We start from the raw sequence: 16,611 nt of genomic DNA, 5'->3' as shown, positions 1-16,611 counted from the left end.
ACATAATTAGTGAGAGGTTTTGTTTGTTTAAATAAAGACATTAAATGAATTTCAAAGTCAATTAGAATCACACTTTGGATCATCTATGAGAGGATGTAGCATAATATTTTTTAACTATGACCTTGAAATAAAAATGTCAGTAGAGGGCAAATCGTGCATTAATTAATTAATTCATTCATTAGACATATACTGAGCCCTACTATGTGTCAGGCACTGGGAGTACAAAAGATAACTGTGAAAAATAGTAAACTTCTTGCACACAGAGAGCTTATATTTCAGCAGAAGTTGAATGTTATCTCTGCCATGAAGGTGCTCCAAACCACAATGTCCCCTGCTTTAACTCTTAATGCATTTATAACAATGCCACACAATTAAACTTTATTAAACACTATCTTTTTAGCCATGTAATTCTCATATATGTGCACTTAACTAAATATTAACCTTCTTTAGAACTGAGAGAATATTTTGTACTTTTTCTTTTTTAAATGCTTCAGTCCCATGGCACCTAGTATAACGCTCGGGACTGCTGTAGCTGCTTAATAAATATATGCTGATGGACTGATAAAAACATGGAAAGAAACTTATTTGTGAGCCTAGAGAAATGGTTGGTATACCCAGTTCTTAATTATCTGTGCTAAGAGAGACAGTTAATTCAAAACAGGATAATATACAAGTTATTTCCACTTGGCTTTGGAATGTATTTCCATACTTAACTTTTCACTTGTTTGAAAAATAATGAAGTTGCAGTGTTAATTCCCAAGTGGGGCCAAAGCTGGAATGCTGTCTCACTGAGCAAAATTAAAAAGGTAAGGAATATCGAAAATGACTATTGCATTTTTAGCAGGACCACACTTATTTAGCAATTAAATCATATTGTTTGTTGCCATCTTCTCTGTCAGTTTTACCCCCGCTGACTACATTCTTCCTTGAAAGTAGGAAACATACCTTAACCTTATTTCATAGGTGCCATAGTATTTAAAATATCATAACCCGTGGAGTATGCAAGAATCTTCAAATTTCATTGGTTGTCTCTTCCTCTTTCCTACCAAAGTGAAAAAAGTAGGGATTTGTTTAACACTGAACATCTGGATACTCCTTGAATAATGAAGTGTTAGCATTCTGTTTCCTCCATAGGCATTCACTATATACCTTTTCTCTATCAGTCTAAAAACAAAAAGCAAACTTATTACTTAACTTAAAAAAGAAACAACAAAAATCTAAAAAAATGAAGCTGGACAAAAGCAGACCATGGTAGTTTATGAAGAACATTTTCCTTGGGGGAAATAATTTATTTCCTATTTGTGAGGTTTGGGGCAGAATGATAAATAAATAACACTTTTTATATGGTTATTCAATGTTACAAAGCATTTTCCATTTTATGAAGCATGTTAAAAATTATTTTTATACCTAATCCTAATAACAATATATGTGTTAGGCAAGCTGAATTTTATTATTTCCATTTTACAAACAGGTAAATAGAGCATCTTTCCTAAGATCACAAAGATCAAGGCTAGAGCTCAGGATAATTGATATCTAGTCCAAATACCTTTTCATTCAGATGGGTTAAGAAAAATACATTCACAAGAACATTAAAGTTGGAAAGCACTTTTATGTATATGGGGCAAATAATGTGGACAAAATGTTTCTCGACAGTGTGTAAAATAAAATGGGATCTTTTTAGGTTCTGAGTCAGGCCCATGATAAAGGAATCTAGAAATCAGTAACTGAACAGAGTTGCTGTTTGCAAAGATATTACCTTAATATGAAAAAGCCACTTAAAATATTTGCTTTCGATGAGGTAAAAAGGGGTTGATATCTTCGCCTCTCAGAACCATTTTCAACTCAGTTACTCATGCCTTTTCTCTACTCAGACAACATCAGTTGGTGACTAGGCCCTCTTCTCCTTCTCACTGATGACCTTTGAAAAGCTTATCTACAATTCTTTTTTCTAAGTTTTCATTGATTTTCCTTTCTTACCATTGGTGAGTCTCTTAGCCTTAAATGAGTAGCTGAGATGTGATCCTTTCAAGCTGATTACAGTTCTAAATGTAGGTCTTATGAGGCATATTATATTCACTACCATCATCAAAATTCAATTGGGTAATTTTCAGTAATGCTAGTCACATTTTTCTTTCCATTCCTAACTTTTCTAATGAATGCGGACAATGTAATAGGTTATCACCCTACCTTACCTTTGCAACACAAAAGAGAGCATCATTACATGATTACTTAATATACTGAATTGGTTTCTTGCATTTTTTTTTCAGTCTTCACTTTATAAATCTAATTCACTTCCTTTACTTTTAAGTGTAAAACTAGAAGAACAAAGAATATTCAATGAAACGCTTAGTTTACTTGCTATACTTTTTATAAGCTATATCTCAAACAGATACAACTAGAAATAAGTAAATAAACTTCTATTATAGAAAAGAGATATGGATATATTTTTCTACATTATGAAAATTAAAAGATTGAGATTTTGCTGTAAAAGTATATTACTTGCAGAATTATACTAATGTTACTATTATTACTTACAAACTACCACACATACCCTTCATAATTGAAAATAAAGTTTTAGTAAATTTTAAATTAGGGTGAAAGAAAACAAATTCATAGGCTCATTGCTATGATATCCAATTAATGATCTCATAAATACTAAAATGGCTTTATCTTTATCTATATCTATGAACATATATGTATATATGCTATATGCTTTCTAGTATATACGCATGTACACACACAAAAAATGATCAAATTGGGTAATTTATTTTCTCAAGCTTCTCTTTTGTATTATTTCTACTCAGTGTGAATAAATCCCATAGAAAGGTTTCTAATCTCTTAAAACTCATCTTCTGGTAAGAATGATGAGAATTTGTCAGGTTGAGGGTACATTAACTCTTTCAGACAAATTAAGTCCCGTTTTATGTTCTGAAAAAGATGATTTCCCAGATGAGTCTCTCGTGGCCTGAAAGGGTTTATGCACCCTTTTACTGAGCAATATATTTTCTCTTCTCACCATTAGCATCACGCACCAAATGTCTATCAATTCCCTGAACAAAGTTTGAAAAATGTAGCTCACAGTCTGTAATTTCAGGCTGAATTTCAAAAAAGCACGACTCTTCAAATAGAAAATTTCTGTGCTAACAGATCCTGAAAAACATATGCTCCATTCAGACAGTTTCTTAGAATGTGGTTTCTATCTAAGAGTCTATTAAGAGATAATTTTCAATACCTGCGTTTTAAATCAAAACACAATAAAGGCATAACATTTGAAATACGTTAGACTCTTTTGTTTTGTCAAACTGAGATTAGGCCAGAACAACTAGCTAATGTTCTCTATTTACTTGCCAGAATGTTAAGTTTAGTATTAATCATTATACAATGAACTCTAACCTATTTAAACAAACATTTATTAAGCACTGAACTTTCTACAAAGCATTATACTCAAAGATGAATAAGAATCTGTATCTCAAAAGAGTTTATAACCCAGTACGCAAAACAAACGTGTACATAAACAGAGGATAGGCAAAACCAGCAAGTACAATAATCAAAGTATTAAAATGTTATGAGAACACAGGGGACAGGGAAATTAATTTTGATTGCTATGATTAGGGAAGGCTTTCTGGAGGAGATGGTGTAAGTGAGCAGCTAATTTTTAAATTAGTTTACCATCCTTTCGAAAAGAAAAAAATTTCCCATTTGAGGGAGATTGAAGAGGAAGCAATAAAATAGTCTCAGAGGGAACAAATGTGGAATTCTTATCAGATTTACAAATCTTTCTGACCCTGGAGGCAGCATGATGCCATGGTTAGGAGCAAAAGGCTTGAAGTCTGAAAGTCCAAAATTTGAATCCTGACCCTCACTAACCTTTCTTATTACCTATGTGATCTCATGGACATGGTTTAACCTCTGTAGCCTCAGTTTTCTAATATTTAAAATGAGGCTAATAATTGTACCTACCTCATAGGATTGCTTTGGAGATCACTTGAGGAAAAAAAAAAGGTAAGCTTGTGTGTGTATGTGTGTGCATGCGCACATATCTTCCCAACGTAGTGGCCGGCACGTGACATTCACTGAACAGTATCTAAGATTCTCTTTAACCAAATTTTAGTCAGCCTCCTCTGAGTCCTCTTTTTGACTAGGCCTCACCTTTGGGCTCTATCCTTGGCCCACACAGTACAGTTTTAGCAAGAATTCTGCTGGGTCAGTTTAGTGAAAACCCTCTACTCTTAACATCCGATCAAATTCCTAATTCTTCACCCTTGCTATCTTACCACTGTCCATATCTGGTCAAATTCCTCATTCCCCACCCTCCATATCTGATCATCCTGGCCTGCCTTCAGCAAGAACCCCATCAAATTGGTTTAGCCAGAATCCCCCTTTTCTTTGATATCTGCATTTAGTAATTTTCCATCCACTGACTCCCACCCTGTTCCTTGGCTATAAGTCCCCACTTGCCCTTGTATTTGGAATGCAGCCCATTTGTTTACTGAGATCTGTCTTCCCCAATGGCAATAGTTCCTGAATAAAATTTGGCTACACTGCTTTATCCTCTGTCTGGCTCTGATTTTCTTTGATAACAGTTGCTATTATTACTATTTTATTATCATTTTTATTATTATCATAAATGATTATACCTTCTATTTCAATTCAACGTACAAATAGTTAACAAAAATTCCCATTATCACTATAGTGTATATTTCAAAGAATGGTAAGAAAAAACAATATTTTCCCTATGTGGTTTTTGAAAATAATTTGTTTCTCAATGCATGTATTATTTTCATTACTGATCTTGCCATTTTCTGTTTTTTTAATCCTGTACCCTACTCTCCCTGATCAGTCTCATAAATGTTTTTTTTGCTTTGAACTTCCTAAGTTTCTAAGTTTGAGGCCAGTAGGTAATTGAGGGTAAGGAGAGAGAGTCAGAGGTTTTGAACTTTCCTCGAATCTAGTCTAAAGTTCTCAGTTTTTTCTTCAGGACCCAGAAAACAGCCTGGGTTACTTACTGCATTCGTTCAAAAAAAAGCTTTGCTTTTGAGGGTTGTTTTTATTTTTATTTAGTCAATTTTAAATGACATTTACTTTAAAAAGTGTAGATTATCATCCCCCTAAAACCTGTCACTGGCATGTTCTCAAAGGTGACTTATGGTTGAACAATAACTCTGTGTATTTTTTAATCTATTATTAAATGATGCTCTTCATAAAGAATAGTAGGACAAAAATTAACATAATGGCAGTACAGTGAAGACCCCAAATCTGTTTTGAATTATTTGGAAAGGACAATGTGCTTCTTCAGTAACTTGATTTGTAACCACTTCAAATAACTCTTCCCTCATACTGTAAGGAAATCCCAGGTGTTGATAGTTAGTTGACAGGGTGTTAATGTCATTAACATTCTGTCAGCTCTTCTTGTCAATGTGTTAATGGTGCCCCTGCTGCTCAGTCACTCCCTGTCCTCCAGTTGGGGAAATAATTTAGCCAGCAGTCAATCAAAAAGCTAAGCTGATTTTGGGCAACAGACAGCCCTGCCATTGACAAAAGCTCTGTGAGTAAATGTGGTAAGAAATTTGTCAACAGGATATAAGCAGTAAGGTCAACATTGCGGTTAACATGCTTTTTTAGATAGTTTAAGATGTTAAGAATGGAACACAACACATTTTTAAAAGTCTAAGAAGCCCTCTTTTAGAATGGGTTTCTTTCCTGTCAGAAGAAGTGAGGAGCAGTAAGTAAAAGCGATCCTTGGAAGGGAGGGAGGATGCATCAGGGCTCAGAACACATATCCGAAAGTATGGTGCTTTGGCGCTTGAGTTGAAAGAAACTGGGAGGGCTGTAGAAGCAAGAAGGTCTCTCTGACCTTCTCCTGCACTCCTTTCTCCCCTGAAGCACATCACAGAATGTCATATGATGACTGTCATGCAGAGACACAGAAAAGAATCTGAACAAACAGACCTTGCTGAAGTTCCCCCCAGCTTATTACCATTAGATCACCCCCCTTTTTTTCCAATCATGTTTTTCCACAACTATCCACTTCTTTCATCAAACATGGCATAAAAATACACAGTTTTCCCTGGGCTTTTGGTTCTTTATTTCTGAAGGCTACCGTGTCATGTCTAACTTTGGTTAAATAAACTCGTTAGGCTTTTTTTTTTCTTGTTAATCTGTCTTTTGCTATAGAGGTGTCAGCCATAAACCTTGTGATGAGTGCGGAAAAGACATTACATAAGAAAAGTTCTTTCACAGTCACACTACTTGCCAAGAAAACTGAAGCTTTAATGTTATAGATAATGTCAATGGCACATACAATGTCAAGTCAAAGAGAAAAGGTCTAAGACTGGCAAGGAGTCTATCCATGGCACTCCCTCTCACCTCTCCAAAGTACGGGTTGTTCTTCAAACCTTGGAAACCTGACGTGATTTGGAACCTCACTCCATCAATATTTGCAAGAGGTGCAAAACATAGACACAGACTATAAAACTCCTGGCAACCTTAAAAGATAATAAAAGATGACCCCTAGAAATTAAAGAATTAAGAACAACAGGACAATGGCAAACAACTTTATGATGTCACAACTCTAGCTCACTACTATGACAATGGGACAACTGTGGTCAATTTTATCATCAGATACAGAAAATTTTCCTCATTTAATAAATGGGAATGTTTTTAAAAAGCTCAAGTGTGTAAAATTAGGCAGTGTCATTAAACAAGTGTGACTATTATCATTTTTATTATTTACTAAAAATATAGTACAGATTCTATTTCAATTCACTGTACAATTGAACTAAAATCTTCCAATGCTATGATTAGAATGAGTATATTAGCATGAGGAACACTAAAACTTTCGCTTTTTTAAAAAAACAGAATAACAACACTAATTTACCCACAAGGATACTAGATTTTTGAACAATGTGTGTTTCAATATAGACAGTGTTATTATATCCATTATAGATCATCCCCTTTAATTCTGGAACCTCCAGCCTATGATTTAAAAGAGAATTTTCCCTTTTTCTCCCTGTTTTATAATCTTATAAAATTAGTCTTATTTGGTTTACTCTTTCCATTGATGGGGTGCAAGAAACACTACCCCAAAATATGGCACCTGGGTGTTTTAGTGCCTTGGGTTGAATATCCCCCCAAAACTTAATCCCCACTGTAACTGCTGAGGGTGGGAAATCCTATTATGGTAATTGAAAGGGGGGGGGCTTGAAGAGGTGATTAGATTGTAGGACCATGCTGTAGTAAATGGATTAATAATGGTGGTCATGGGCGTGGTTTTGAGAGCTTTAAAGGAAAAGCACAGGAAGAGTTTCTCACTCTCTCTGCTTCCACCATCTTGCAATGTGAGACCCCTGGGTACTGTCACCACCACCAGATGTGTTCCTTGAACTCTGGATTTCCGAGCCTCAGAAATTACAAGCAGTAAATTCCATTTTCTTTGTAAATCACCAAGTTCCATGTATTTTGTTATAAACAACAGAAACAGACTGATACACTTAGTCTGCTATAACGAACTACCCTAGACTGGGTAAATTATAAATAATAGAAATTTATTTTTCACAGTCCTGGAGGCTCGAAGTCCAAGATCAAGGCACCAGCAGATTCGGTGTCTGGTGAGTGCTTATGCCTTCTTACTGTTTCCTCACACGGCAGAAGGAGCAAAAGACCAAAAGGGGGGCCAACTTCTTTCCCTCTAGCCCTTTTATAAAGGCATTCATCCCATCAATAGCGGCAGAGCACTCATTGCCTAATCACCTCTTAATGGCCCCGCTTCTTAATACTGTTACACTGGGGATTAAGTTTCAACATGAATTTTGGAGGGGACACAAACATTTTTAAACCATAGCACTGGCTGTACTGAGTACTTCTAATTGAAGGAAACTGAGTTAATAAACCACAGAAGCAGGTAGGTTTCTCTGACCTTCTCCTGCCCCCTCTCTCCTGAAGCAGGCCACAGAAACTAGAATTTCCTTCACCCCTTCTTCGCTGTAGCAGGCCATAAAACCTGGAAAGGTCACTCTCTGACCTTCATCCTCCTTCCTGAAGATCCTCATGTGACAGGTGTCCTGCTCTCTACCTGGAAGGAAGGAATCTCATACAGAGAGGCCAAGAACAATCTGAACAAACACACGTTGCTAAGTTCTCCCCAGTTTATTACCATTAGATCATACCCTTTTGTCCTCCAGTCATATTTCTACCCAACTGTCTTTTCCCCCTTTTCTTTGGGTCTTCATTTATGAAGGTTCCCATGCCATGTAAAATTTGTATCAAATAAATTTGTATGCTTTCCTCTTATTAACCTTTTTTGTTTGTTTGTTTGTTTGGCAGCTGGCCGGTATGAGGACGAAAATCGTTGACCTTGGTGTTACAACATCTGTCTTTTACTACAGGGGTGCTAGCCATGAACCTTGTGATGGGTTAGAAAAGAAATCTTTTCTCCTCTATATTGTCTATTTTTTTTCTGAGTCAGAATAAGCAACCAATTTTGAATACAGAAAGGGAGAAAGAGTTGCAGAGTTTCCTTCTAAAGCCATTGGCTTCAGGAGGCTGGAAATAGTCTGGGCCACGCCATTCATAGGAGTTTAATTCCTTTTTTGTTTGGGGGGGGTCAATTTTTTTATACATTTACTTTAAAAGGTGTGAATCACCCCTCCTAAAACTGATTATACTTTATAGGCCTGCTCTGAAAAGGCGATTCGATGTTTCTCAAGTTCCTGAGATGTATATGAAGAAAATTTTTGTAAGTATAAGCACAGCCTACCACTGTTTGACAATATCCTTTCTGAGCTGCAAAGTCAAAGTACGGGCTTGAACTAGATGATCTCCATTGTCTCTAGCTACAGTATTCTGTGATTCAACACACATTTGCTGAGTGCCTACACTGTGCTAGGTGGTGGGCACTGTGATGGGCATACAGTAATGAACAAACCAGATATGATCTCTGCCATGGATCAGCAAGCCAGAAAGCATATAAATGCCAATATAAATGTCAGCTGTTTGAGGTCTGGTTTTTAATTGTGTGCACTGTTGTACTGTCATGGCCTGGCAATGCCTAGCAGATTGTAAGTTTTCAGTCAATACTATGAAAGAGTAAGGGTGAATATAGGGTGCTATAGGACATAGCCCAACCTGGAGATTTGGTGAAGATCCACCTGATATTTAGTTGCTCTGCAGCCATCAGGCCATTGCTGCTACCTGTAGCACTGTTGCTGTTCTGAAAGCCCAGAGGCATGGGAGTACTATTCAGTTTTGCAACTCACAGTCCTTATACAGAGATTACTATTTAAGTAGGTAAGGTTACTTTGAAGAGAAGCTACTCCCATACTTGTGCTCTGGTTCTTCAATTTAAAGGGCCAGTGACCTGAAGCAAAACAATTTATTGGCAGGGGACAGAAACATTGGAAAGATCATCCAGTACAAAAAATCCTATACTAGAAATGGAATCATGGTTCTAATTTTAAAACAGTATTGAGTATCCCATAATAAAATATTCTTCTCTTTTTTTTAATTGTCAGAAGTGTAGAATTAAATATTAAGTAGGTACAAGAATTCACATAACATATATACATACGATGATTATGCATTTTGTTTGTGTCTTTCTACAAGATCAGAACTCTCAATAGGTGCACCTAAGGAGTCTTCCAAAGTAAGAATAATTTCAGCAACAGTTTTATCACTGTAATTCATTAATTTATAGGTTTTAAACAATTCAACTCAATATTCTGCCTTTTCTCCGAAATAAATTGCTGTATATTTTATTTTGTTTTCCTTAAAAATGTGATATGCAAAGTAACAGCCCCATACATTTTAATATAGTTTTCAATCCCCTTGTGGGCAAATAGTCACACTTTAATGCCACTTAAATGAAGAATAACCATTCATCTGTAACATACAGATACAGAAGGCTCTGGATTTTCATTTTAAAGTGCTTAATTACCTGCATAAAGAAAGAAATAAAATAAGGAGTCCAGGCCAAGTTCATGAGGGTTTGAAATTACTTTTCTTTCTCTAAATGAGCAACAAAGACTCAATGTTGCAAGCTGTTGTGTGGCCATAAGCCAACTGTAGAAGAAAATGTTCAAAATAACAAGGGGATCAGGAAGGAAATTCAAATACATGAGGTAAGAATCAAAATCAAAAGGTAAAAAATGAACATGGTGTTTCTAGCCACAGGACAATATAAAATATTTGAAAGAAAAAAATCTAATCTGCATTAAAGTGAAACCTTCACATGAAATTTCCCAATGTGGCCAGCTATGCAACTCCAGGTTATTTTTGAGGATCCCTGCTTCTAATCACTCACAAACTTGTTTTCAATATTTGTGTTAATGAAAGTAGTCAGCATCGCTAAAGGACCACACAAAACATGGTACTCGTGACTGAAAATTTTTTTTACATAAATCTAAATTGCTATTCTCAAGTAATTCGAGTTCAGCACCATAACTTCCAAGTTGGGCATGAAAGAAAGCATATCAGAGAAGAAAAAAGCAATAGGTTTAACCTTGAAACAAGGTGACTGCCATATAGTTGTTGAAAGAATTTACTTATTATCAGATAAAGAATTTACAGTATTTATTCCCTCTAGAGATATAAAATGGTGAATCAATCTGCAGTTCAAGATATTTATTTAAACCCACAGGAGGAGGATATGGCTTTAACTTTTGAAAACCAAAATAGAAAAAAAAAATCAGCTTCAACATAGTTTATCGTTAGACACCAGATTTAACATTAAACAATTCAAGCTAAATGCTATTCCTCACATTCGCCTTTCATATATTTCTGTAATTTATATGAATATACTACATGATGTAAAATAGGGGTTTCAAAATGTTTATTTAGCAAGAAATGCTTAATGTTACACAGACATCTACTATTGTTTAAGTATACTATCTACTGATCAATTCAACTGTCCATCCATCCATGCATCCATTTATCCTTCCCAATCCTTTCAGTCTACTGATCTTAGTCATCCACTGACTGCCCTCGAAAATGCACATGGCTGTGACTTCCATTCAAGATGGCAGAATAGATGGTCCCCAGCATCACTCTATCCCACAAATCAACCAGTTTACAACTATAAAAAAGCAACGACAGCCAAGCTGGGGCTGCTAGAGCTCAAGGGAAGAGGAGGAGAGACCTATGGAGTGCACAAAGGTGGGAGAAGCCACGATGAGAGAAAGAAAAAACTGCTCTGGCCATTTCAAGCCTTGGCCACATCCAGACTGGAGCTGCTGAGCACATGGAGCAGGAGCCAGCAAAAGCCGCAGCTGTGTCCTTCGGATGGAGTTGCTTGGAGGCTGCAGGGGAAAAGAGGGCCTTGGTGGCCCCTAGGACAGCAAGACCACTGAAAGGGTGCCTGTGGATGCACACAGCAGTGAGGAGCCACAAAATTGGAAAAAAAGAAGCCGCTCAGAGGCCGGTGAGTCATTGCAAGGGACCCAAGCACAGCCCATCCCATGGGAAGTGTCTGGAGCATGGGTGGCGGGGGAGATGGGCCCACAGGGGGAACACTGGGGCACAGCAAGGATCTTCCCCCCAATCAGTGCAGGACCACTCAGAGGAGACTGGTCAGGAATACAGAATTGCATGGGTACAGTTTGATGTAAAGACTCAGACCAAGACCAGAGTTTCTACCCAACGCAAGTGCACCTGGTTGCCAGAGCTGGGTATCTATAAAGTCAACCATTAAAACCTGAGCTGCATAAAAAGACTTCCCCAGGGAATCAGCAGCAAAGCAGCAATTTAGTTCAACCACAGAGCTCAAGTACTGGTCCCCACAAGAAGCTCCCCTATTTTAGAAGTAAGCAAAGGACAACAAATTAGTTCCAGTGCAGAGTTAAAGTGGTGGGAATAGCAAATAATCCAACACAGAACTGAAAGAAAAAACAAAGTACCCACAACCAGAGACAAAGTTTGTTAACTAGCAAAGGTCTCATTTCACCAAAGAACACCTATAACACCTAATACAAGCCAGAAAGGGAGGAGATCCAGGGGCCTCAGCAATGCCCCCTGACACCCACAACAAGTCCTAAGGGTGGAGGACGAGGGGCTTGGCCATGCACCCCCCGACACGTGCAGCCAGCCCAGCTACGACCACGACCACAGTGCCGCCACAGCAAGTGCCTCAGACTATCCTGAGCCAGGGTGGTGGGCAGCTGAGGGCCTCGGCCACGTCCCCCCTGTCATGCACAGCCAGCCCAGGGATGACCACCAAGCCTCAGCAAGAAGGGCCCCAGGTTCCCAAAATGGAGTGGTGGGGGGCGAGGGCTTTTACCACACCACCCCCCGACATCTGCACCCAGCCTGGCAATGACCAAGCCACCACTGGAAGCCCCTGGTCTCCCCTGTGGGAATGAGGGGGGTGCCAAAGGCCTCAATCACACCTCTCCTCCTTCCTCCTTCCATCACATTTCCTTCCCCTTTCCCCTCTCCCCCTCCTTCCCAACTGCCCAACTGCTCCACAACATCCTAGAACGTAAAAAATATTAATAAAACTACATTTTTTAAAAAAGAAAATGCACATGTACCCTCATAAAATGCATGCACACACACAGAGGAAAAAAAAAAAAAAAAAAAAACTCAGACCAAAAAAATAAAAATCTATTGATCAGTTTCTTCAAGCATTTGGTTACATAAGAAGATTCTCAGTTTTGTTTTGTTTTTGGTGTATTCAAGCCTCATAAGACTTACCTCACATATCTCGTGGACTTTCAAATGAAATTCTTCTTTGAGAAATGGCATTTTTTTCTGATCTAATTGTTCCCTTGCCTACTCTACTTGGTCCAAAACATCATGAAACCAAATTTATGCTGCTGATATAAAAATAGCATATACACAAATTCATCTAGACAGTGTGAATAGACTAGCTGGTCTAGGACTAATCAGATAGTTAGTAAATAGACAGATAGACAGAGAAACTAACAAATAAACAAAATGCTTAAATAAATAAAGGATATCGTCATCTTTTCCACAAACTTATCATGTTGATTTTCTGCTTGGGAGAATTTCTTGATGTCACGTTCCAGATGAACAATTTGTTGTTCCATTGATGCAAGGTTGCTTTTGAGAATTTGAGCTGAAACTAAAGAACAATGTGCAAAGCGTTTAGAATAATTCACCAGGTGTTTCACAAAATAACTGAAAGAAAACAGCATCAGTTAAAGTACATTTTTTAATCTGGAGAATAGTTCCATGAAGTCAACTCACAGTTTTCTGAATTACTGCTCATAAAAATTCTACTCTCCATGAAATAAATGAAAATGTGTAATATACTATACCAAATCATCATGTTTAATATGGGAATATCACCATTTTACTCAGCTATTAGTTCAAATGAATCCATTTCTACTTAAATTTATTGACGGAATTCCTAATATTTCATTCCTTAGAATCTAATTTGAAGATTAAAGAGAAACTAAGGTTCAAAGTGATCTTATGTTATTGATGCATGTTCTTGGCTCTATAAATGATTTAAGGTTAAATTATATAGAAGGATAAAATATTTTTCTTTTGTTGAAATATCCTGATTTTTATAAATCAACATCTATGGTAAATGTTCCCATCTTTAGTACTTTTCAAACTCATAGAGATATAAAAAATAACTGTTGATACAGAAAGAGAATTTAGAGCAAGCCCCAGCAAACACATATGCACATACACACCCACAAAGCTTCAGCATGCCCTTAAACACTATCATTAGTTGCTTTAATTACCCCTAACATTCTCTGTATTCTTCTTTTTCTCTCAATGACAACTAATAATTTTTAAGTATTGTACTCAAACTGCTCATAAACACATGCATACTTCCCAGATCTCTCATGATGCCTTCTTTTCAAAGAGGTACATTTAAAAAAAAAACGTAACTATTTTATAGATACTCTATTACTGTATGACTGACAATTATGTATGAAGACACTTATGTCAATATCAACAGCATTTGGCAGGACTCTAGTTGAAAAGACAAGGTAAGTGTTACAATTTAATAGGTAGCCTGTGACACTGGTTTTAAAATCCAGGCCTCTGAAACACTGTTCTTTCCATTAAAGGACGGTGAGACACAAATAGAAAAAATATTACAATTCTTTTTTTTTTTTTAAAGTAAATTTGTCTAATACAGAGGCATAACAGCATTATAATGAAAAATTCAAGAGACTGACAAAATCAACCCCCTGGCAAATTTCAGCCAAAGTATTCTGACACAAATTTAGCACATTGACATGCACACCTTTATAACTCAATGAGGAGAAATCTCCTTAAATATACATGGAAGTACAAGAGACTGAAAATCAAACACCAACACTAAAGACAATTTATTTTTTTCTATTAATCTGTCATTTTAAATAGCTCTCTCCAATTTAGTTCTATTTGTTTAGATCTGACAAGCTTAGAAATTATTCTTTATTGGGGAAGTCTAAGAGAGTTTGATCTTGCCAAAAATTTGCTAATGGTTCAGCAATCATTGCTTGTTTTATTTAAAGGATGACTTTGCTGTGGAGGAAATCATTCTCTCTGACTTTAAAATTGAATTTTTTTCAAGTAGTTTGTCCTGGTGTATTGTCCCTAATTAATAAAAAGGCTTCTCCTGTCCCACTTGCTTGATTGAAAAACTGAAGATATGATATTGACCAGTTGCTCATGTCATTTAGGTTACATGGATATGATGGGGTTTGGGACACAATACCCCAAAATATGGCACCTTGACTTATTGAGTACTTTAAGCTGAAGGAGTTTGAGAAATGACACATATAGGAGGGAATTTATGATCTTCCCTGGTAGCAGGTTCTAAGACCCTCATGTGAGAGGTAACGCTCACACACTCAGAGGAAAGGAGCATCCTTATCTTTGAAGACAAAGGGACACAGAGAGGAATCTAAACAAACAGTTCTTGCTAAGTTTCCCCCAGTTTATTATAGTTAGCTCATACTTTTTTCTTTCCCCATCATATTTTTCTAGGACCGTCCATTCCTCATCAGATCTACTATATAAAATACTCAGGTTTAACTATTATTTTGGGTATTCATTTTCTTATGAGGGCTCTCTTGTCACACAACACTGAAATGAAATTGTATTTTTTTTCTCTTGTTAATCCGTTTTTCGTTACAAGGGCCCCAGCCAATGAACCTAAAATGAGTAGAAGGAAAGTTACTTTCCCTCCACTACAGAAGAAATAAACTCATGATAACTTTCTGCAGCAAGCAAAATGTGGCCAAAGGCCAGGTTTAGGTCACAGTAGTAATCCCCCTATTAAAAGCAATAGTAATTCCACTAGTAAAAAGGGCATGATAATAATGACTTCACCTTCTGATTGTTCAGTACAGAAATAACCTAATCAAGCTGCTATGCACACAAAAGTCTAGAAATCTCAAATAACAAGACAGAATGTTTTTTAATCCAGGAAAATTGATTTTTCCCTGAAGTTGAATTTTGAATAAATCAATATTTTCTGAACACGTATCCTCCCCAATTCCACTTGTCAAATCCTTAGTTCTTTATAAATCCCTCTAGAGCTCTACCCCAAATTTTCAGCCATTTTATATGCACTTTGTTTGTTTAGGTGATCTTCCACATAATACCTTCTGCCTCGAATTAGAAATTTGCTGGTCTCATGTACATAAACACACAGTCTCCTTTATAAAAGCCTCAAGCTACTTAATGGCACAATCCAAATCTAATTTTTTTCTTTTCCCTCAATATTTATTATTGTGCTTTACACATGGTACTCAATAAATGTGTCCTGAATGAATACATACATTTCAAGAAGGTTTGGTTCACACTTAAATTTATGTCCATTTCTGCAACTAAAAGTGCAAGCAGAGGTTAGACACAATCATAATGATTGAAAGTTACCATATCAATTATTATATGAGTATGGAAAGGAGGCAGGAAGTTGAAATCTGTCTAACAATATAGATATATAGAAGAGAGGGCTGCAGGAGATGCTTAGACAAATGGGAAAGTGAAGAAATGGGATACCTTTCTTTATTAGGTTTCTCTATACTTCCCCTCTAATGAATTATTAATATTATGCCTGAACAAAAGAGAATAAAATATTGGAGATATAATAATCTGGGAATTCTGCCTTATACACAAATTTATGGCTACATTAAACAAACAATACCATATAAAATGTTGACCCTTACATTTGGGGGAATTATGTTATCTTTGAGTTAGAAATGATATTAAAGATGATTTGGACCAGCCTCTCAAATTTGAAAACTCAGGTTACACAGAGTTATAGTCTAAGTCCCTGGAAAACTGAGCCTAAGATAGAGTTTACTTGTTATAGACTCATTGGGGGGTGAGGGTGGGTTGTAATCCCAGAGAAAAAGGCACGACAGAAAAGGGAAGAAAGCATATATAAGAGAGTAAGTTATAGAACTGGCCACAGCTTTACAAAAAATACAGTTGATTGTTTAGTGTCTGAGATTCACGGACACGTGACTTGTGCAGTTGCACAGGGTCCCCTGCTTAGAAGGGCCCTGCACTTTGTTTAATGCATTATCACTATTTTAAAATTCTTAATAATTTTTGCAGTGGAGCCCTGCATTCTCATTTTGCACTGGGCACTACAAACTCTAGAGTCAGTCCTGGTCTCCAGATAAAACAAACTTGGGAGAG

General features: G+C 36.7%; 1 protein-coding gene across 2 annotated transcripts in view; it reads right to left on the bottom strand.

Moving 5' to 3' along the window:
- DIAPH2 (diaphanous related formin 2) overlaps positions 1 to 16,611 on the bottom strand; it is an 834,932-nt gene that overhangs the window by 274,286 nt on the left and 544,035 nt on the right. For both annotated transcript variants that reach the window (XM_063083053.1, XM_063083052.1), the window contains one exon: positions 12,951 to 13,075. In XM_063083053.1, coding sequence (XP_062939123.1) covers positions 12,951 to 13,075 — 125 coding nt within the window. The remainder of the gene's footprint in view (positions 1 to 12,950; positions 13,076 to 16,611) is intronic.

This window comes from Cynocephalus volans, chromosome X, assembly GCF_027409185.1.
Source record: "Cynocephalus volans isolate mCynVol1 chromosome X, mCynVol1.pri, whole genome shotgun sequence".
NCBI lineage: Eukaryota > Metazoa > Chordata > Mammalia > Dermoptera > Cynocephalidae > Cynocephalus > Cynocephalus volans.
This window is presented reverse-complemented; position numbering and strand designations above follow the sequence as displayed.